This window comes from Apostichopus japonicus, chromosome 22 (genome assembly GCF_037975245.1).
Source record: "Apostichopus japonicus isolate 1M-3 chromosome 22, ASM3797524v1, whole genome shotgun sequence".
Classification (NCBI taxonomy): domain Eukaryota; kingdom Metazoa; phylum Echinodermata; class Holothuroidea; order Aspidochirotida; family Stichopodidae; genus Apostichopus; species Apostichopus japonicus.
In genome coordinates, this window is record NC_092582.1 from 20,190,360 (window position 1) to 20,213,937 (window position 23,578).

Consider the following 23,578-nt stretch of genomic DNA (forward strand, 5'->3'; position numbering starts at 1 on the left):
CCAGTTATATCTGGCTTTACATGGCCAGATAAAACTTGATCTGGGCAGATTAAACAAGATATAGAGCCAGATCTGGGATTTCGGTAAGGGCATGTATTGAGTTATACCCCCCCCCCCGCCCCTGATCGTGCATTATCCTGCGATAAACAACATACCGCATATAACTATTAGGCCAGGTTGAGAATCAGGGCCACAAACCAACAGGGGAATATAACCTGTAGTAGTTTTTGTTTCAAACTGTAATGGTGGATCCAAAATTGCAACCTGTAGTTAGCATACTTCAGGCTGCAAAATTGTTTTTCTCACAATTTATTTTCATGATATTGCAATGGGGTGTTTACACCGAAGGGGCTTGTTGCCAAAGTTGTTTGCTTAAGTCGAGTAGCTAAGGCAGCTGGGATAAAGCTTGCCGATATACTTTGTTTTGCAAGTTTTCTTAATCCTCCTCTGAGTCTGGCGTGTATTATACATAGGTTAATGCACTGTCAGCTGACGACAACAGGTCGATCAAACTTGAGATTTGTTAACAAGTGTGAATGTATGACGAGTAATGGGGATAAAAGATACATATGAAACAGTTGAAAAAAATATTAACGTAAATATGAAATTAAGTTTCAGACACTGTCATTACATGGTGATATGTTTAACGTTTGCAAAGTCAATTCGAAAGGTATTCGGTGCTTTTTGATAGATATTAAGTCCTGCTACCTTAAACAAATATGAAGTTTGTGTTAAAGGAGAAATAAACAGTAATTTTGGAAACCACCACAATCAAAAATTTATTACGACACGTTAACCTTTAGGGAAGAAGATAACTTTTAGAGAAAAAGGTTATTTCACAAAAAACAAATGTATATCTTTGTCTGTACATGTGATAGCAGTAATGTAACAGTGAATTTAGGAAATACGAGATTTTATGGATTCATTTAGCTCATACCCATGTTTGTATGGCATCAGTCACATTCTCTTTCCTACAGAACCACCTGTATTTTGTCCTTAGTTCTACATTATAGGTTAATCACAATAACTTGAACCTTTCAATCATTACAATTGCTACAAAAATAAAGTTGAACGTCTTTGTTATTTAGATACATACCATCAGTTATAAGAAATACTGTCTTAAAACTGTTTTCTCTATTGAGCCTTGAGGTCAGTGGAAGCATCACCGTAGACAAAATCTGGAAGGCTTTGGCTATATTTGTTCCACCCCCTGAATAAGAATGAAAATGAGATGGGGAATGGGAGCGAAAACGGTGGAGGAGAAGGAAAAGGAGAAGGAGAAGGAGAAGGAGAAGGAGAAGGAGAAGGAGAAGGAGAAGGAAAAGGAGAAGGAGAAGGAGAAGGAGAAGGAGAAGGAGAAGGAGAAGGAGAAGGAGAAGGAGAAGGAGAAGGAGAAGGAGAAGGAGAAGGAGAAGGAGAAGGAGAAGGAGAAGGAGAAGGAGAAGGAGAAGGAGAAGGAGAAGGAGAAGAACAAATCATAAATAGAGATGTTTGAGGCTAACTGACATTGCCATGGTAACCATCTGAACTCAAGGAATCTTAGCTACACGATTCAAATGACATTCTTAAAATGATTGTTACCGAACAAGATAATATATAAGGCATGCTTGAAACTCTTACCTCTGTATGGTATACGATCAATGGCATAAAGGACTTCGTCAGTTGAATCAAATGCTACAGTATGAAAGCCAATTTCTACCTCACTATTGAAAACCAACGCTCCGACCCTCAATGAGTTTGGTCTATCGGTCACACCAATCTACAAAAAGTACAGGATAAACTTTGTATTGTGTATGGCAAGTGCCAGGAGTGGCACTGTGAGGGAGAGTGCGGGTGGATGTTCTGCGGTTAAGGATCCCCAAGGAAATATTTTTGGCCAGGTCTAAGCGACGGTCGTCGTGAAGCTTTTGCGACTTGCCAGGAAAATCATGACGTTCCGAGAAAGTAGTTGGAGGGAACTTCTAAAGTCTCATCAGAACTATGATCTACCCGTTGTATCGGGGAGACTGATTGTCGCCAAGTTTATTTAGAAGGAAGTGGTTCACTGTTTGAGTCCGATAATTACACCTTAAACACAATTCATTCTGTTTACTCGATATAAAAACGCAAGATCAGTTTTGACGTTTCATCTCAAAGTTTTAACTTTTTATTATTTAGGTTATTACGTTTCTCCTTAGAATGTTGACATTTTATCTCAGAATTTCGTCGTTCGTTTTATGTCAAAATTTCGACGTTCATATATCTTTCGAGTGTTGAATTTCTATCTCGAACTTTTGATGTTATACGTCAAGCTTTATATTTACATAATATGTGTCACATACAATAAAACACACACACGATCACTAAGAGTTTGCTTTCGCAAGATATCAAAAAAGCGTTCGGGTTTCGTTTACACACATATCCACACCATCACCATCACATGGATACTATCTACCTTCGTCAAAGAATCAAGAGATAATGCATGCCCACTTGCATAGCTGCCCATACTATAAATCATGATCCACATTTCCATCTTCAAAGTAATGGATATATATTAATGCAGAGGATGCTACTCTCAAAACTTACCTCTTTAACGAGTTCTTTCGCAAACCTTTTTCCCACATTGAAGTTATCTTCGCCAATGCTTGAAGATCCGTCAAACATGAAGTAAAGATCCAGCCCAGTATCGTGGCTCAATGGGATAAATCGTGCAGTTCGATGGACATTAGTGTTTGTAGTCTCATGACTCACTGCAGCTTCAAAAAGTGCGCTAGCTTCAAACCAGTCTAAATTTTCTCTCATCTTTAACGACATCTCGTGGATGTCGTCAAAGTCTTGATTGCCTTTGAAAGGGTTAACAATGAGTCATATGAATAAAGTCATTATCGATATTATTACCCTTATGTATGCGAACATTCAGGTACATTCCAAATAATATTCTTAAAAATGTTAGAAATTTTAATCATATTGATGAAGCTCTTAATTTTAATAAGAGAATATTATCATAGCATAATTGATAATTGTTCATTATACTCTATTTAGTGAGTAATTATCTATAAGAAACTTAAAGGCCCGTCGAAATTTTAGGATATATTCGTGATTATCTTTAAAAAAAATTAAACAAAGTCACTAATTATTCAATTAATATGTTGACAGCTTGGAAAACTTTGATAAATTCCGCACTATTCAATTGATCAACCCGTTATTTGGATGACTCACATTCACAATTCAGAATTTGGCAGCAAAAATATCCACATGCATCACAAGAGAATGAAAACTAACGCAACGCTGATGGCGCCAATACGAATTTAAAGCCAGTCAGTAAGACAGTTGACATTAGTAGAATTTTTTTTCTCGAAATTTCGTGACAGAAAGTCGAATTTTCGACATACAATTTCTTCATTTTGAGCAGACAGTGAAAACATTGAGGTAAGATAGTTTCAGTTAATAATGAATGAAAAACGTCGAATTTTCAAATAAAAGAAGCGGAAAGGAGTAAAAATTTGAGACGAAGCAGTACAAATTTCGACATAAAAACGCGATTTCGAGAATTTATGAAATAAGTTGAAATGTCAAGAAAAAGTCAAAATTTTCAAAAGATGCCCCCCCCCCCGGAGAATCTATGTCAAAATAACTTTATCGAAAGTTTAAATTTGGATTTTTAGAATGTAGTGGAAATTTGAAAGAAATCGTTAAAAATTGAATTTCCATATCGTTATTTTGGCCACCTTTTTCTTTGAAACACCCCCAGACCCCATCAGTTATCTGTATCGCACCCACCCCCCCCCCCCCGCCAGGAAACCTTCTTACGCTACTATATAGTTCTGTTCTTATTTGCTCCTCTGATTCTTTGAGGGGCTCCTATACAATTGAATATGTCCAAGTTGATGTTATTTGCTCCGTAAGAGATGACTAGGCTAACGTAATCGAGATGTACATGTTCGATCATGATGATGACGGGGAAGAGGATGAGGGAGTAAATCGCACATTAACCGACTATGTATAGGTTTACTCTTTTTGTTGGACACAAAACTTTGAAACTAACACGACAACCAGAGCATGATATTATCAGACCGTGGGTAGTTTCCTGTGTATTTTCCTCCGCCACCATAAATATAATTTGGGGCTACCTGGGGCATCATTTGTTGGAAGAGCACCCCTCACCCGCTCTGTCAGTGACTGGATTCTCATTGATGAACCCTCGTTTCGCATACTTACCAATGCATTTCACTGGTTCACCCGACCACATGCCGGTCGGACGACAACTTCTAAACTCTGACCCGATCAATGTATAACCTGCGTTGCAATAAAATTCTACGCCGTCATTTGCGTTATACCGATCGCCAGTCTTGTAACCGTTCAGTGGTATACCCAGAACAGGGCAATGATTTTCTAAAGTAAAAACACAAAAATAAATAGATATATCGACAAGCCAGCAAAATACTACGAGGAGCCTCCTCTACGTCTTTATATGCTTAACCTGTGGTTAAATCATTCAACTCTTAACGTAGTAACTTGAAGAATTAACCTGAAAGGAGTATACAAATTGTAACTTATTTGAGTCAGATCTGTTGCCTTGGTATTCTTGACTTATTGTTAAGGTCCGTTGTTTTAGTAGTTCTAAAGGAACAAACAAAAAACAAAAATACGAATGTTGCAACCACATATCCATCTGTATTGGTTGACACAGCAACTTCAGTGTATTTAGCTTTGCTTGTCAAACGTAGTTTAGTATATTGCACAGCGTGCGTAACTGTTGCATACTTCCATTGACTAACCAGAAAATTACGTAAACCATTTATTTACTTTAGTTTTGCTCTACAATCTACAACTTAAATTATTTGTTTAGTCAGTATAGTGTATCTTTTGATCAACGTACTATAAACACAGGCATGCATACGATATTTGTTTTGCTGTATTTTTCATCTGACATGGCCTCAATGCATATATCACTTCAAATAACGTGATATATTGCTTTCAATAACTCACCTCCCGTATCGCAAACTGGTATTGATCCATTCCACCGTCCTGTTCTTGTACAGGTCAAACGAGAGTCACCTATCAACTCATATCCTGAATCACACCTGAAGGTAGCGTTTGCACCAACCATGTTCGAAGTCTCATAGGCTGCACCATTTTCTATATACCCCCTAAGTGTAGGACAGGTTATTTCTGGAATACAGACAAATCAGAAAATGCAACAATTCATTGTTTAGTAATTACTGCCTTTATCAGTGAACTTAAAGAAGCTAAAAACATGTATAAGAAAGTTAATAAGAGCAACCCAAAGCCTCAATATGATATAAATCTCGTTGTAATTTCAACAGCCACCAACACCACCTGCCCACGCTGTTTTGTCTCTGTTTGAATATCGTGTTAAGACAACAACATTCAATGATGATGTTGGTAACATTCGATAATAATCATCACTAAAGTTTCATTTACAAAGAAAAGTCATATAATTAAATGTTTGTAAGTTACTTTGTATTTTAATATGATTCTCATCAGATGGAAATAACCTTCGTTTGATGAAGAAACTTTAGGAAGCATTCCATGTAGTCACACAATTTTAATAACTTGAGATATGTTACTGATATTGCCAGAACTGGTCAATTAAACTCGAAAAGTGCTTGCAATGTGACTCCCAATTGGCTTGGTATCTTTCATGTAGAAAAAACCGTTACCTTCACACCGAGGGGTTACTCCAAGCCAGACTGCACTATACGTATGTCGGATATTTTTCAAGGCACACGCTCTCCATGATTGACTAGTTGTTCTGTAGCCTTCTTCGCAATAATAATTGATTATATCTTTTGGTGCGTATGTGCGATTTTCAGCAGTTGATCGTCCATGTTCTATTTCTTCCAGTAAAGGAGGGCATCTAGGAACATCTGAGGAGACTTTGAAGATGGACACCATAGGTCAGCTTGTTATTCTTATGAATTCCAATCAAGCAAGAACGACTGTTTTCATGCTACAATTTTATATTGTTGCGCATTCCACGAATATCAGCAGTAAAAATGGGTTCGTCTTTACGAGAAATAAAGCTTTTTAATATATATTAATTAATATATTAATATATATATATATATATATATATATATATATATATATATATATATATATATAGAGTAGGTTGGCGTCTATCTTGGCGCAGAGTGCTCTATGTCCATTGGACAGAGCGGAATATATGTTGATACTAGATGAGACTAGTGGAACACTAGTAGTAGTAGAACACTAGACTACTACTATAGTGTTCCACTAGTCTCATCTAGTATCAACATATACATATATATATATATATATATATATATATATATAGTTGGTTGGTTAGCGTCTATCTTGGCGCAGAGTGCTCTATGTCCAGTGGACAGAGCGGAATATATGTTGATACTAGTTGAGACTATTGGAACACTAGTAGTTGTAACTCGGAGTTTCACACGTTTTAGCGATCGTCAGACAGGAGTTGTCTGACGATCGCTAAAACGCGTGAAACTCCGAGTTACAACTACTAGTGTTCCACTAGTCTCAACTAGTATCAACACACACACACACACACCCTCACACGCACACACACACACACACATATATATATATATATATATTTACATATATATATATATATCATTGAAAATCGTAATGAGTTGGAAAATCAAGAACAATGAAAAAACTTCCAGCCTCTACCTGGATTCGGACCCGGGCCTCACGCTCTGTACGCGGACACCCTTACCACCCTACAGAGAATCTATCATAGTAGACATAGGTTATGCTGTAGGGTTTTTTGGTCAAGTACATGGTTTGATTAACATTACCACGGCAGATAGGAACTGAAGCGTTCCATCCACTTATTGTGCATTCAATCGATGGATAGTAGGAGTCTTTTGACGTGGACGAGCTTCCTAGGATGTAACCTTCCTCACACGAGAAGGTATGTCTACTTCCATATGTCCACAATCCCTTACGTCGACGGCCATTTATCCTTTGCCGAATCAAGTGATCTCGCTTCTCTACCTCCTTGCATATTAACATAGCTGTAGGGAAAGATTTAGTTCCAAGTTATAAATGTACATTATAATAATGCTCAATTGATAGGAACATTACAAAACAGTGATCGCTCAATGAACAAATAGAGCTTTACTTGAAAAGAGAAACCACCTGCGATGAATTAGTGCCTATGAATGATATATATGCGAAAGTATATTGCCTACATATTGTCTGCAGTCTAATAAGTAATCTTTTAAAGATTCATGCCCTCCACATTATTTTAGACATTGTAGACAAACTTTTGTGAATCTCTGGATGATAGTTAATGCCTGGTCTCTCAGTCCAAGCTGTAGCTAAACCAAAAAGCAGCAATAGACTAAGTGTGTCGTAGTATATACACATATGGATATAGTGAATGGCATGTTTACATAAGTGACCGGAAGCAGATTTATCTGTTATACAAACCACGATACACTGGATATACATACCACGACAAACTTGATACACGTACCACGACACACTGGATATATGATACCACAAAACACTGGATATAAATACCACGATACACTGGATACACGTACCACGACACACTGGATATACTTACCACGACACACTGGATATATGATACCACGAAACACTGGATATAAATACCACGACACAGTGGATATACATACCACGACACACTAGATAAACATAGCACGACACACTAGATAAACATACCACGACACACTGGATAAACATACCACGACACACTGGATATATACATACCACGACACACTGGATAAACATACCACGACACACGGGATATATACATATCACGACACACTGGATAAACATACCACGACACACTGGATAAACATACCACGACACACTGGATAAACAAAACACGACACACTGGATAAACATACCACGACACACTGGATAAACATACCACGACACACTGGATAAACAAAACACGACACACTGGATATATACATACCACGACACACTGGATAAACATACCACGACACACTGGATAAACATACCACGACACACTGGATAAACATACCACGACACACTGGATAAACAAACCACGACACACGGGATATATACATACCACGACACACTGGATAAACATACCACGACACACTGGATAAACATACCACGACACACTGGATAAACATACCACGACACACTGGATAAACATACCACGACACACTGGATAAACATACCACGACACACTGGATAAACATAACACGACACACTGGATAAACATACCACGACACACTGGATAAACATAACACGACACACTGGATATATACATACCACGACACACTGGATAAACATACCACGACACACTGGATAAACATACCACGACACACTGGATAAACATAACACGACACACTGGATAAACAAAACACGACACACTGGATATATGATACCACGAAACACTGGATATAAATACCACGACACAGTGGATATACATACCACGACACACTGGATAAACATAGCACGACACACTAGATAAACATACCACGACACACTGGATAAACATACCACGACACACTGGATATATACATACCACGACACACTGGATAAACATACCACGACACACGGGATATATACATATCACGACACACTGGATAAACATACCACGACACACTGGATAAACATACCACGACACACTGGATAAACAAAACACGACACACTGGATAAACATACCACGACACACTGGATAAACATACCACGACACACTGGATAAACAAAACACGACACACTGGATATATACATACCACGACACACTGGATAAACATACCACGACACACTGGATAAACATACCACGACACACTGGATAAACATACCACGACACACTGGATAAACAAACCACGACACACGGGATATATACATACCACGACACACTGGATAAACATACCACGACACACTGGATAAACATACCACGACACACTGGATAAACATACCACGACACACTGGATAAACAAACCACGACACACTGGATAAACATACCACGACACACTGGATAAACATAACACGACACACTGGATAAACATACCACGACACACTGGATAAACATAACACGACACACTGGATATATACATACCACGACACACTGGATAAACATACCACGACACACTGGATAAACATACCACGACACACTGGATAAACATACCACGACACACTGGATAAACATAACACGACACACTGGATATATACATACCACGACACACTGGATAAACATACAACGACACACTGGGTAAACATACCACGACACACTGGATATACATACCACGACACACTGGATAAACATACCACGACACACTGGATAAACATACCACGACACACTGGATATACATACCACGACACACTGGATAAACATACCACGACACACTGGATAAACATACCACGACACACGGGATATATGACACCACGGCACACTGGATATAAATACCACGACACACTGGATATACATACCACGACACACTGGATATACATACCACGACACACTGGATATACATACCACGACACACTGGATAAACATACCACGACACACTGGATAAACAAACCACGACACACGGGATATATACATACCACGACACACTGGATAAACATACCACGACACACTGGATAAACATACCACGACACACTGGATAAACATACCACGACACACTGGATAAACATACCACGACACACTGGATAAACATACCACGACACACTGGATAAACATAACACGACACACTGGATAAACATACCACGACACACTGGATAAACATAACACGACACACTGGATATATACATACCACGACACACTGGATAAACATACCACGACACACTGGATAAACATACCACGACACACTGGATAAACATAACACGACACACTGGATAAACAAAACACGACACACTGGATATATGATACCACGAAACACTGGATATAAATACCACGACACAGTGGATATACATACCACGACACACTGGATAAACATAGCACGACACACTAGATAAACATACCACGACACACTGGATAAACATACCACGACACACTGGATATATACATACCACGACACACTGGATAAACATACCACGACACACGGGATATATACATATCACGACACACTGGATAAACATACCACGACACACTGGATAAACATACCACGACACACTGGATAAACAAAACACGACACACTGGATAAACATACCACGACACACTGGATAAACATACCACGACACACTGGATAAACAAAACACGACACACTGGATATATACATACCACGACACACTGGATAAACATACCACGACACACTGGATAAACATACCACGACACACTGGATAAACATACCACGACACACTGGATAAACAAACCACGACACACGGGATATATACATACCACGACACACTGGATAAACATACCACGACACACTGGATAAACATACCACGACACACTGGATAAACATACCACGACACACTGGATAAACAAACCACGACACACTGGATAAACATACCACGACACACTGGATAAACATAACACGACACACTGGATAAACATACCACGACACACTGGATAAACATAACACGACACACTGGATATATACATACCACGACACACTGGATAAACATACCACGACACACTGGATAAACATACCACGACACACTGGATAAACATACCACGACACACTGGATAAACATAACACGACACACTGGATATATACATACCACGACACACTGGATAAACATACAACGACACACTGGGTAAACATACCACGACACACTGGATATACATACCACGACACACTGGATAAACATACCACGACACACTGGATAAACATACCACGACACACTGGATATACATACCACGACACACTGGATAAACATACCACGACACACTGGATAAACATACCACGACACACGGGATATATGACACCACGGCACACTGGATATAAATACCACGACACACTGGATATACATACCACGACACACTGGATATACATACCACGACACACTGGATATACATACCACGACACACTGGATAAACATACCACGACACACTGGATAATCATACCACGACACACTGGATAAACATACCACGACACACTGGATAAACATACCACGACACACTGGATAAACATACCACGACACACTGGATAAACATAACACGACACACTGGATAAACATAACACGACACACGGGATATATGATACCACGACACACTGGATAAACATACCACGACACACTGGATAAACATAACACGACACACTGGATAAACATAACACGACACACGGGATATATGATACCACGGCACACTGGATATACATACCACGACACACTGGATAAACATACCACGACACACTGGATAAACATAACACGACACACTGGATATTTGATACCACGACACACTGGATATATACATACCACGACACACTGGATATATGATACCACCACACACTGGATAAACATAACACGACACACTGGATATACATAGAACGACACACTGGATAAACATACCATGACACACTGGATAAATATACCACGACACACTGGATCAACATACCACGACACACTGGATAAACATAACACGACACACTGGATAAACATAACACGACACACTGGATATTTGATACCACGACACACTGGATATATACATACCACGACACACTGGATATATGATACCACCACACACTGGATAAACATAACACGACACACTGGATATACATACCACGACACACTGGATATATACATACCACGACACACTGGACTGTCAGCAGACCAGGTACCGTCACTTTGACACGTCAACCGTGTCTCGCCATGCAATCGATATCCTCGTTCCGTACACGCATAGCGGGCAACCACACCGGATTCTCCAGTTCTATATATAATGTCACCTCTTGGAAATGGGGGAAGGAGATCACAGTCTTCAGCTACAGAAAGAAGTAAAAAACAATCAATTAACCCTGATATCCATGTGATCCATAATTTTTGAGAATGAGTTGGCCACATCATCCAGTAGGCTACTCTTTTTGTATGATGTTGCCAGCCTATATGATTACAGGCAAACTACTGCACACTACCAAGCGGTTTCATAAAGCAATAATTTTTCGAGACAGTGAATGACATGATGTGGTATATCATAGGGAACACACTTGGAAATCTACATATCAAGAATTAACCTTCCCATTGAAATACCATATTAATGCATATTCACAAAAAAAAGTATTATAAAGCTCATTTATGTTACTGTTTGACTGTTTTTTTTTATTTGACCTCTAATTACTACAAAGGAACTTTGATATCTACAACAAATGTCGGAGTTCTCGAGCTTACTAAAGTGGATCCATTTCAAGTATGTACACAGTTCATCCAAGATTTACACTAAGAGTTAATGTGTTACAAGCTCTCATCACTTTGCTCTATGTTGAAATGAAATGACCGTCTACGTCTACAACCAGAAAACGAAAAACGTTTAGTGCTTACGATGTCGAAACATATATAGTGTGGTAAATCATACATGTTAATATTCATGAGTTCATGTTTTCATCAAAATAAAGAGTAATGTCTATTGACTAATTCGGCAACATATAAAGGAAGGTGCCAGAATCAGATGTCATGTTGTCGAAGTATATTTAGTGACATCGTATAGAAACATATACAGCATGATTATTTATGAGGTAAAATTTTACGATCTCATAAGCATGTATCTAAAAAACTGTACTTACATTTTAATATTCAAGTACATATATAAGTTAGACATACAATTTCAGAGATATCTAAAGAAGACTTTTATGTTCACTAATTAAAATTCATGATATTCACACAAAAAAATTCGGTTGATTTTATAAATGTAGTGTTACAAAGCATTTGGCTCTTTTCATGTGTTTAAAGCCGTTTCTTGCAGTTTGATGAATATAAATGACATAAAGATGGAAATGCCATGAAAATGTGCTTGTACCAACATCACCACACCAGCAAGAACCAAATTTTACGTTAAGCTCTGCCCATTCAATAATATTCATTCATTAATATATATGGTGGAAACCTAAACAAACACACTCATCACAGGGCATCTACCTACTAAGTTTGACATTGATTCAACTTGTGGTTGTTGATATACAATGTTTAACAGCTGTTTGACAATTTCTCATGAAGCCCCACCCATCATAAAATATTAATGAGGTAAAGTTGTTGCAAAGAACACATATGTAGTTACATCACCATACCAAGTGTAAACTGAATCAGACACACAGTTGCAGAGATATTGACATTTAAAAACATTTACGGGGAAACCTTAACCCTTATTACTCATGAATATTCATGAGATGGGAACCAAAGACAAAATAGGGTATTAACATATTCCAAATCCCGATTTCGATGATGATTGTCATGTGAAAATATATCACGTGAAGTCACCTGACAAGGCGGGCGAATAATTGAAGATAAACAAGAGCACAGTGGAATGTATGATTTGAGCTTAAATACTGTAATTGTTTAATTCCACTGAATATGTATATAGCTATAGTATAAGAGAACCTTACAATAGGTATCACCGCAGCACAGCATCAACTTTGTTTATGGAGTAACTGGAGTAGGTAGTTGCAACTGTGTACATACTGTAGGCCTATATGTATTTGGCTAAAAGTATCCATATACTATAGCCCCATGTGCTTGACTATACTAGCCCAGTTTGCATTGAGAGATTTTCACCTCATTGACATATCAGTTTTTACTCTTATTATTACACCGAAATCTTTTTGCAAGTAATTGTCCATAATTACCATGGACATAATCATGATGGGCACTCTTGCTAGCGTGGTAATTTTGAAACCATTAATTATTCGTCCGCTTTGTCAGGAGACTTCACGTGATGTATTTTCACTTGTCAATCATCACCGAAATCGGGATTTGGAATTTGTTAATGAGCTAAATCGATGATATGTCGATGTAAATTGGTAAAAGTCAATTTAGGCTGATAGAAACTGGTATAAGTCCAAGAAAATTGACTTCTACCGATTTGGTTTTACATATCATCGCTTTAAGCTGGTAAATGTCATTTGAAATTGACATATACCGATTTATTTTACATATCATCGATTTATATTGGAATATGTCGATTTAAATCGATAATATGTCGAATTAAACTGGTATAAGTCAATTTAAATCGACATCTACCAGTTTAAATTGATGATTTGTCAATACATGTAATCGGTAGAAGACAATTTAAGCTGCTAGATACTGGTATAAGTCGAAGGAAATTGGTATATGTCGATTTAAATCGGTATATGTCGATTCCCCACAATTTGAGACTGACGGCCCGCCATACACATCTACGGCTATTAAGTCGACATATAGATTCCTCTGTGTTTTGGATCCGTGCGTGGACACGTACAACGTAAGGGTTGAAATCGAAAACGTGCATTAGTATTGTTTTATTGTACTACCTAGTGAACAGTACTTACGGACACATTCGATTGTTGGTTCCCAACTGTCTCCATCACATGTCAATCTGGCTGATTCTGGTCGCATCCGGAATGACGGATCACATGTTACTCTCATTCTGTAACCACGTCTGTAAGTGTGGGTAGGATCGCTGTTGCGAGATAAAATCTCGCCATTTGGCGGATCTTCTGGTTGTGTGCACTGAGAGTTAGCTGAATGAGAAAGGACGCTAATTAAAAGTGTAGTCATGAACAATATAACCATCTACTTTAAGCAAATGTCTCGAGAATTGAAAGTCTGTACTATCCGAACAAGTCGGGATCAGATAGGCTGGAAATATCCAAGTGATTAACTTCCAGCACTTATAGCATAGTTTGCCTTTATAATTGTACGTGTATGGTACTATTATATTGTGAAATGCATCATTGGAAAACACACATTGAGGATATTAACTATTACAATACACGATGTACTTGCTGGTGTTCAGGGAAGAAGCAGAAGCGGAAGAGGATGCAATCCATCGTGAGGGGGGGGGGGGGGGGATGTTGGACTGGATGTTGGAAGCGAAAGGCCACAAATTAAATTCCATCAAAACTTTCCGACAGAGTAAATCCTCTGAATAATAAGAGCATTGTGTGTTAGAGCAGCTTTACATGGTTTAATTTGAGCCATAAGAGGAGAGTGCAGAGGAATATTTGCATGTTAGAAACCTAACCGATCCAATTTTAAATATCTTGAGAGATCTTGAGAACGCCATCTAAAAATTGGATGGAACTACCACCAGGATGCTGGGAATATGTTCCCCTCTTTCATGATCGGAGGATCTTTAAAGCTCATAGCATTCCAAATATTCACATTTGATGATCGGTATGACTTTCACACTCCGTCACAAACTTGTGCAGAAATCTTTCAGATATAACATGCGTACCGTTAATATTCTTATCGAGAATTACTAAAAACTGTATCAAAAATCCAGAGGATATTTAAGGTCCATATTTAGTTCCCATCCCCACATTGATGACATCACATTTTCTACTGAAGGCATGGATAGTCCCGGGATTGATTTATTGAAAAATCCAATAAGGACTTGATTATTTCCAGTGTCGATGTAATATTATTACAATACATCAAGTAAGCTAATAGGTGTTAAGATGATTATTTCCAGTGTTAACATTTCCAGTATCAATGTTTCCAGTATCAATGTTTCCGGTATTATGTGATATAATTACATCTTCCTTTTTATGGTCACGTTTATTCCCGTTTAAGACATTTGTCAATATTTTCTTTTTATTTCAATTATGAGGTATTAACAAAACAAAATAAAGCAACAAGTCATTCGTATAGGTTGTATCTACCACTTTGCATAAGACAGCTGAATGCAACCAACACCAGTATGATCCACCGCTTGGCCTTTGTTCCCGACATGAGATATAACTGTCGAAAAACACGAATTATAAATACAGTTATTATCGGAGGCTTGGGTAGCCGTAACGACATTACACAGAGAGTATTGATGGTTACAAAAGCCGTACTTATTGTTGCTGGTAACAACATGGCCATATATAAAATGTTCTGAAATGGTAACGTAACGTAAAAGGCAGAATTTTGATATGTCATAGCTCAAGAAAAGAATGAGTGCTGGAAATGTTTCTACGTAGCTATTCTGGTTTTCAAGATATTGATTGGGTGAAAACATCCGATGCTACTAAAATTGTTAGTGGGTGGGCCGTTTCGAAAAGGGACCATCATGACACTATTTAAGCGAAGCGCCACCATCTTAGCGTCGCCAGTAAATTGTTGTCAAAAATGCCTCCCAGACTGCCGGAAGTGGCACTTCCCAGGCCTTGTAAGTTGCATCTAAGCATTATTTATTTTGAGGCCTCATGTTTCAGAAATTTTCACTTAAAAAAGAGGGTAAGTTTTATTCGGTATTTTACTTTCTAGAAAAATAGGACTTTACGTTACTTAATAATCTCTGCTTTATTCATTTCCTTTCACATAGGTTAATGAAGATATAACAGTACGCTAAGGTATTCAGATGGTAGCCATAGACTATACACGCTGAGTGGCAGCCTCATGGAGAATTTTAGGCGTAAATGAATTGTAAGGTTTGTGTTATCATTGTTTGTTTCACATGCCAAAAAGGGAACCTACTGGGTAGTAAGGAGGGGGAGGCTGAGAAGGTGGGCCGTGTAGGGGACTGTGCCTCAATATTCTAAGTTACTTAGTTAAACTATTGGGCACTGTTATAGGAACATTGAAACTGATAGATGTAGTAAATATATTTATGAACAGTACTTTAACATCAGACTGATACACTGTTGAATCTGTATCTTAAAACCAATCGGTTAAATCTCAGGAGCTCTCTACATTTATTGTTTTTCTAACAAAATCCGTGAAAAACAAGACAAACGCACGGTCATCATATCAGCGATCGTGCATATACGTTGCGAGCGGCCTATTAACTAAGATCATGTGTAGCATTATGTTCCCTTGTTCCTATTTTATAGAGAGGAGTGTCGGCATGGTTATGAAGTCAAAGTGACTTCTGATGGATTTAGCGGAAGTTTTGGAAAATCGGATTATTTTGATCCGTGTCGGATTATTTTAATCCGATTCCGTCCTAATTATATATATATATATATATATATATATATATATATATATATATATATATATATATATATATATATATATATATATATATATATATATATATATATATTAACGATTTCGACCATACCTTGCATTATAGTTCAGAAAACTTGATCCGTGACCTTGCAGAGTTATCAGCCATTTCCGTAAGCAGATCGATTAAGGTGGCATACTCCTATTAGAGTCTATATCAATCCGCTCGATTGTTCTCCTTCAGGAAAAGTGCCAAAAAGCAGCAGGAGAACATCTTTTGTGACCTGTTATCAATGATAATCTAGTTTTTTGTGGCTTTCATGTTGAAGAGCATGAATGGAAGTACATGTGGTGAAAAAATTGGGTCAATTGAGGCAATTTTAGACCCCTTTAGGCTTCCCAGGAGCAGCGTAGGAAATTTGTTTACCACTGAGTGAAGAGGTTTGTTTACAAGTGACGAAAACTTCCGGCTCGGATAGCAAAAAATTTTCACGGTCATGGTACGGAAAATTGATAGTGCCATGAAAGGCCAACTTGTCAGCTATCCGGTGATGGGTAGCGTTAAGCTAGTGAAAACTTCTATCTAGACTTAGAGACCACATTACTTTTGTGATTTAGTGTGTAAGTCAATGGGGCTTTTATTGGGCGTATGCTACCTTAAGCAAAAATGCCAAATTTTTCATTTTAAGTGCTAGAAGTCCCAATTTTGGATCAAAGTAGTTGCTATGGTGTGTAAAAATGGTTTTCAAGCAAACGTCAGAAAATTTCACGCTTGGGTGATTTTTACGCATAAATTAGTATTACAGCCTTAAAGTACCACAAAGAGCATGTGCGTGTCCATACATTAGACTAGAACAGCCTTCTGGGCATTTCTAACCAGTTTTCCTCCCCAATAAACTATTGGGTCATTAAGCCTTGACCTACCAAAGCTTCCGTAGTATGATTCCTGCCTTGAATCTGCTAAGTAGGTGCCAAATGCACGAAATTCAAAATCCTTCAGAATCAGACCAAAAAGCCTGCAGTGTGTGTGACGTGAACGACTAAGTTCAGTGAAATTTGACATCTGTGGGCACCTAAATTACATGGTAATCATACTTTAGGTTATTTTTGCTAAAGCTGGAAGTACCTGGTGTTTAACTAAGGACAAAAACTCAGTTTCAATGCATGAAATACCCCTAATGTTGTTAGCTTAGGCCTAGGCCTCAGGTTCATAATGGCGCTACGTTAGTATCCTAGACCAAGTCTACACCAGCTGTAGCACAATGTTGTATGAGGTCTGTATCCTAAGTGGAGTGGCTGCTGAGGGCTAATACCTTGCACAGAGAATGTTTTGAGTCTTATTTAGCAAATAATTCACAAAGGTATGCATATTCTGCTTCTGCCAATGTGCATCATGGGGTTTTTGAGCCTATTCACTTCTCATTAGTTTTCTGTTGTTTTGTCAATTTCAGAGAAAGTTGATGTGCTAAGTCCTCAGCATGCACAGCGATATACTTTGAATGGGTGTGGTATCAATGGACTCAACTGGTTAGATGAGGTAACAACAAATCCCAAACAACTCTGACAGCAGAAAGAGATATCCTGATGCTTCCATGGGAGATCTACTGTAGTAACTATAGGAACCAGTGCTTGCCACCAATGGAGAATAAGGTAATTTGACGTCGTTGTTCTCTGCCGAGCAACAAATTTGAATGTTTTATCATGAAATATGCCCCCTATCCACCTCTCTTCTCTTATAACTGTCTTTAATACATTGTAACAACCTATGCACAATCCTTTAAATGGACTGGATATGCTATTGAGGTGAACAGTGTATCTAGATAGCATTCCAGTAAGCTTTCCTTTTGACTGCTGTAATACTGTTACAGTGAGGCTGTTGTTTACAAATCCCGATGATCCAGTTTTGGCAAAGAACACCTTCAATTCTCTTCTTTTATTCTTAGTAACTTAACAGTTGCACTGGAGTGACATGCAATATCAGTTTAACATGTTCCAAACAGTTCAGGAATACATTGGGGTATGTCCTGTGGGTCAGTTTGTGAGGAATCTGCTGAGCTAAACAAAAGTAGTTTTCATCACTTTTCAGAGCCAGAGACGAAAAAGCCCTCACCGCTAACCCTTCTATGGATGATGTTTCTGCAGGTAGGGCAAGCCAGACCAAGTGGATTGTGATCAGGGATACCAATAATACCTGCACGAATCATAGATGCACCCAAATTGGTCAAGCTTATCAAAATTGGTGACTGGAAGTGTTGTTGCAGACATAGACCTGGTTACTGCTTACACAGTATTGCTCATATGTGTATTTACACACTGCACCGTGCATACTGAAATCTCTGAAAATACATCTTTATGGACCTAAAATGAAAATTGCATATAATTCTGTTGTGGTTTATATTGTGACGACTATGAAAAGTATCATTTTGGAAAAAAAAAAAAATTCAACTCTCACTTAAGGTGGCATACTCCTATTAGAGTCTATATCAATCCGCTCGATTGTTCTCCTTCAGGAAAAGTGCCAAAAAGCAGCAGGAGAACATCTTTTGTGACCTGTTATCAATGATAATCTAGTTTTTTGTGGCTTTCATGTTGAAGAGCATGAATGGAAGTACATGTGGTGAAAAAATTGGGTCAATTGAGGCAATTTTAGACCCCTTTAGGCTTCCCAGGAGCAGCGTAGGAAATTTGTTTACCACTGAGTGAAGAGGTTTGTTTACAAGTGACGAAAACTTCCGGCTCGGATAGCAAAAAATTTTCACGGTCATGGTACGGAAAATTGATAGTGCCATGAAAGGCCAACTTGTCAGCTATCCGGTGATGGGTAGCGTTAAGCTAGTGAAAACTTCTATCTAGACTTAGAGACCACATTACTTTTGTGATTTAGTGTGTAAGTCAATGGGGCTTTTAATGGGCGTATGCTACCTTAACGACTTTACAGACACCTATCAATACATTAACTATATCCGCTCCGCATGAAACGAACTCAAAAGACTCAAATAAAAAGGAATTCGAACAGAAATGGGTATTCTCCTGCAAAAACCCCTTATCGGAAGAAACAATCACGAAATTGGAAAACGGAAACCCCGGTGTTTAAAATGGAAGTAATGATGTACTGCAATGATCTCTAGATTACCCATGGTGCTAAGCAACGCGATATATATACATAAAGTTTGTTCGAAGTATCTCTTTCGAGATCCGGCTATAGGAATCACAAATGATTTTCGAGTTGGTTGGCATTATGTTTGAGATCTAGAGTAAGGCAAAATATGTCACCAAAAACAGAACTAGTATTGTTCGATACAGGTGACAAACGCCTGCAGTGATATCACGACCTTCCTTACCGGTTTAGAACCTCTGGACATACAATCAGCGTCCATGCATGGCCTATTTGGTTAGGGTGTCCGCGCACAGGGCGGGGGCCCGGGTTCGGGTTCCGGTGGAGGCTGAAAGTTTTTTCACTGTTCTTGATTTTCCAACTCATTACGATTTTCATATATACAAATGAAAATCGTAATGAGTTGGAAAATCAAGAACAGTGAAAAAACTTTCAGCCTCCATATATATATATATATATATATATATATATATATATATATATATATATATATTTATATATATATATATATATATATATATATATATATAGATATAGATAAATAGATATATAGATATAGATATATATATATATATATATATATATATATATATATATATATATATATATATATATATACGTGGCCACTGGATGACAGGGAATTTCTCCCCTCCTCCCCCTTTTTCCAAATGGCTCAGTTTCTTCATTACAAGTATTATAACATTTGCACACAAAATCGTAAAAAAATGGCAACTTCAAGTTGAGGTGCAAGAACGTAGCCCCCTATCTTTATTTTTTTTTCCATCGACCCATACCAAGGGTGGACATATTCCAAATTACTGCCACCCCACATCCCCTCCCAAAATCTTCTGACGATACAGGCATGAATATAAACTGTATATAGTACTTTAGAGTCAACAAAATGGGTATAATGTATGTCGTATCACAATAGAACGGCTGCTGAAGTTCATTTATAATGTTTGTAGAGAGAAATTTGTTTGTTCTTGACGAAAGGCAATTAAATCTACAGTATAAAATTTTCTCGAAAGTAAGCCGGCGGTATTGGTCCTACCTGTACACAGCCGTATAAAAAGGTGGCCAGTGAGCGCTGAAAGTTCTTGACCAATCAGTAATCGTTACGCAGTTGACCAAGCTCTCTCTACATACGGCTCTGTAGCTGAACCGTGTAAGATTTATCACATGGGTTCTACTCGAAATGTGTGAGGTTGACATGTAATAAACACTTTTTTGAGTTGTCGAATGAGAACTTTATTTCAGGAAAAAAAGTCAAAATAACCTGTGTTCCTAATACGTCATCTGCTATACAAGTAGTTATTTTCGTTATAGATATATTTTCATTCTTGTTTTTATTTAGAGCCAACTTATACGTTATCCCTATCAACATAATGGTATTAACCTAAATGGTTCAGGTACATGGGCTATTTTACAAAGAATTAACAATATTTGTATCAAACACAACATATTTTAACATTTAAAGACAACTACATAATATTATCAACATTTACTATTAATAGTACCAAGTATAATTGTAATGTTCTTTTGTTAATTTAATTTAACTTGTTAAATATTTTTTACATTGACAAACAATGCAGACCCTACGATTTTAGTAATAGCAACCGAATGACCGTCGCTGACCAAATAATGAAGTCTTCGGTTTTAGTACAGCGTCTCTGTATTTTGCCGTGCTGGACGAATCTAACCGTAACAGTACTTACCGACTTGGCGATTCCAGTTTTATTCATTTTTGACTTTGCAATTCTCGGTTCCCTCACAATTTTGCAAGGTCGGTAAGAGTATCTCCATAGTCAAAAAGAGTGGTGTTTCACGCGGACGGACTGGTTTATAGGGTGTGTCTGCAAACACATCACTGAATATAAAAAACTTAAAAAGTACTCATTGGATGTTCTTGTTTACTAACAGTATCATAGGATTTTCGATTTCGAATATCACAAAATAAAAGGTTTATACTTACAGTTTGTCCCTTTTAGGTCTCGTTGAAAGTTTAATCTTGTACGGTTTCTCTGTTGTTGATAAGCTGCTGTTAAGCACTGATATGGCTTTAACGTTTACATAGAGTTAAACCACAGGGAAACAGCGGAAGTACATGACATTTCGCAACGTGTTTAGGAGAATCCCATTTCGTAGACACTCTTTCAATGGTAGGTAGACTGCACCGTACTTATGCGGCAAGGAACAGAGGATGAGAATTAGTGCTGTGTTGAAATGATGCCTTATTTAAATATTTTATAGTTATTCAAGATTTCACCTTCGCGAGAGAGTACGTATCGGCTTCACGGAAACAAATCGAACTACACTTTCTTTAAAAGACTTACAGAACGTAATAGATTAAATCATAACAATGGTACCAGTGTAAGCACTGATATAATTCGAAAGTACATGCAGGCTAATCGAGAACTCCACGAAAGTACATACAGGCTAAACGAGAACTCCACGAAAATACATGCAGGCTAAACGAGAACTGCACGAAAGTATATGCAAGCTAAACGAGAACTCCACGAAAATACATGCAGGCTAATCGAGAACTGCACGAAAGTACATGCAGGCTAAACGAGAACTCCACGAAAGTACATGCAGGCTAACCGAGAACTCCACGAAAATACATGCAGGCTAATCGAGAACTCCACGAAAGTACATGCAGGCTTAACGAGAACTCCACGAAAGTACATGCAGGCTAACCAAAAAACTCCAAGAAAGTACATGCAGGCTAATCGAGAATTCCACCAAAGTACATGCAGGCTAATCGAGAATTCCACGAAAGTACACGCAGCTAACCGAGAACTCCACGAAAGTAAATGCAGGCTAACCGAGAACTCCACGAAAGTACATGCAGGCTCAACGAGAACTCCACGAAAGTGCATGCAACGTTACCGAGATCGTGTGGTGTCTTCTCTGACAAACGAAACTGGGTCAGGCGTTGCCAACTGTGACACCTTTCGGAACTTAGAGAAAAATGTTCTCATTATTATTAAGAATAAAGCATAAAATATGGCCATCCCGAGCTCGGCTACGAATTCATACACGTCAAAGCAATTCTATGTTCCCTCACTGTGGTACTTTATCTGGATATAAGTCAACACTATTTCGTATGTCTGTGAATAATTTGGAGGGTCAGAGCTTCCAGAAAAATAATTTTGAATACTTTATCAATTTTTTTGCAGACCAATTTTAAACATAGTGCTCTATAAGCCAACTTATTATAGAGGATTACAAATCAAAAGTAAATGAGATGTCCAATAAGAAATCCAAAATGTGACATATATAGAGCTCGCAATCAATATTACATGGCAAGGCAAGTCAAGTCAGATGTCATTCAGAGTGACCCAGTTACATGTGCAAGACACTTTGGTGACATGGTACGTAGATTTATCAATGATGTATTGCAGAGCTCATAGCATCTAATTGGTGAGATGATTGATCACTTCTACAGAGTAG

General features: G+C 38.0%; 1 protein-coding gene and 2 long non-coding RNA genes across 4 annotated transcripts in view; 1 reads left to right on the forward strand and 2 right to left on the reverse strand.

Annotated features, from left to right (window-relative positions):
* Positions 1 to 22,203, reverse strand: part of LOC139964112 (complement factor B-like) — a 32,990-nt gene extending 10,787 nt beyond the window's left edge. The window contains exons 1-11 of one of the 2 annotated variants that reach the window (XM_071965468.1): positions 22,098 to 22,203; positions 15,738 to 15,816; positions 14,403 to 14,594; positions 11,694 to 11,870; positions 6,792 to 7,010; positions 5,664 to 5,879; positions 4,969 to 5,151; positions 4,198 to 4,371; positions 2,566 to 2,822; positions 1,621 to 1,759; positions 1,097 to 1,210 (exon numbers count right to left, since the gene is read on the reverse strand). In XM_071965468.1, the coding sequence (XP_071821569.1) occupies positions 1,097 to 1,210; positions 1,621 to 1,759; positions 2,566 to 2,822; positions 4,198 to 4,371; positions 4,969 to 5,151; positions 5,664 to 5,879; positions 6,792 to 7,010; positions 11,694 to 11,870; positions 14,403 to 14,594; positions 15,738 to 15,807 (1,741 nt within the window). In that variant the 5' untranslated portion in view covers positions 15,808 to 15,816; positions 22,098 to 22,203. The remainder of the gene's footprint in view (positions 1 to 1,096; positions 1,211 to 1,620; positions 1,760 to 2,565; positions 2,823 to 4,197; positions 4,372 to 4,968; positions 5,152 to 5,663; positions 5,880 to 6,791; positions 7,011 to 11,693; positions 11,871 to 14,402; positions 14,595 to 15,737; positions 15,817 to 22,097) is intronic. The other variant, XM_071965469.1, reaches the window with a different exon arrangement.
* LOC139964125 (uncharacterized) overlaps positions 1 to 23,578 on the reverse strand; it is a 60,261-nt gene that overhangs the window by 14,969 nt on the left and 21,714 nt on the right. The window lies entirely within an intron of this gene.
* Positions 17,880 to 19,957, forward strand: LOC139963831 (uncharacterized). Its single transcript, XR_011791772.1, has 3 exons — positions 17,880 to 18,095; positions 18,462 to 18,660; positions 19,097 to 19,957. It is a non-coding gene; the product is annotated as an uncharacterized lncRNA (long non-coding RNA).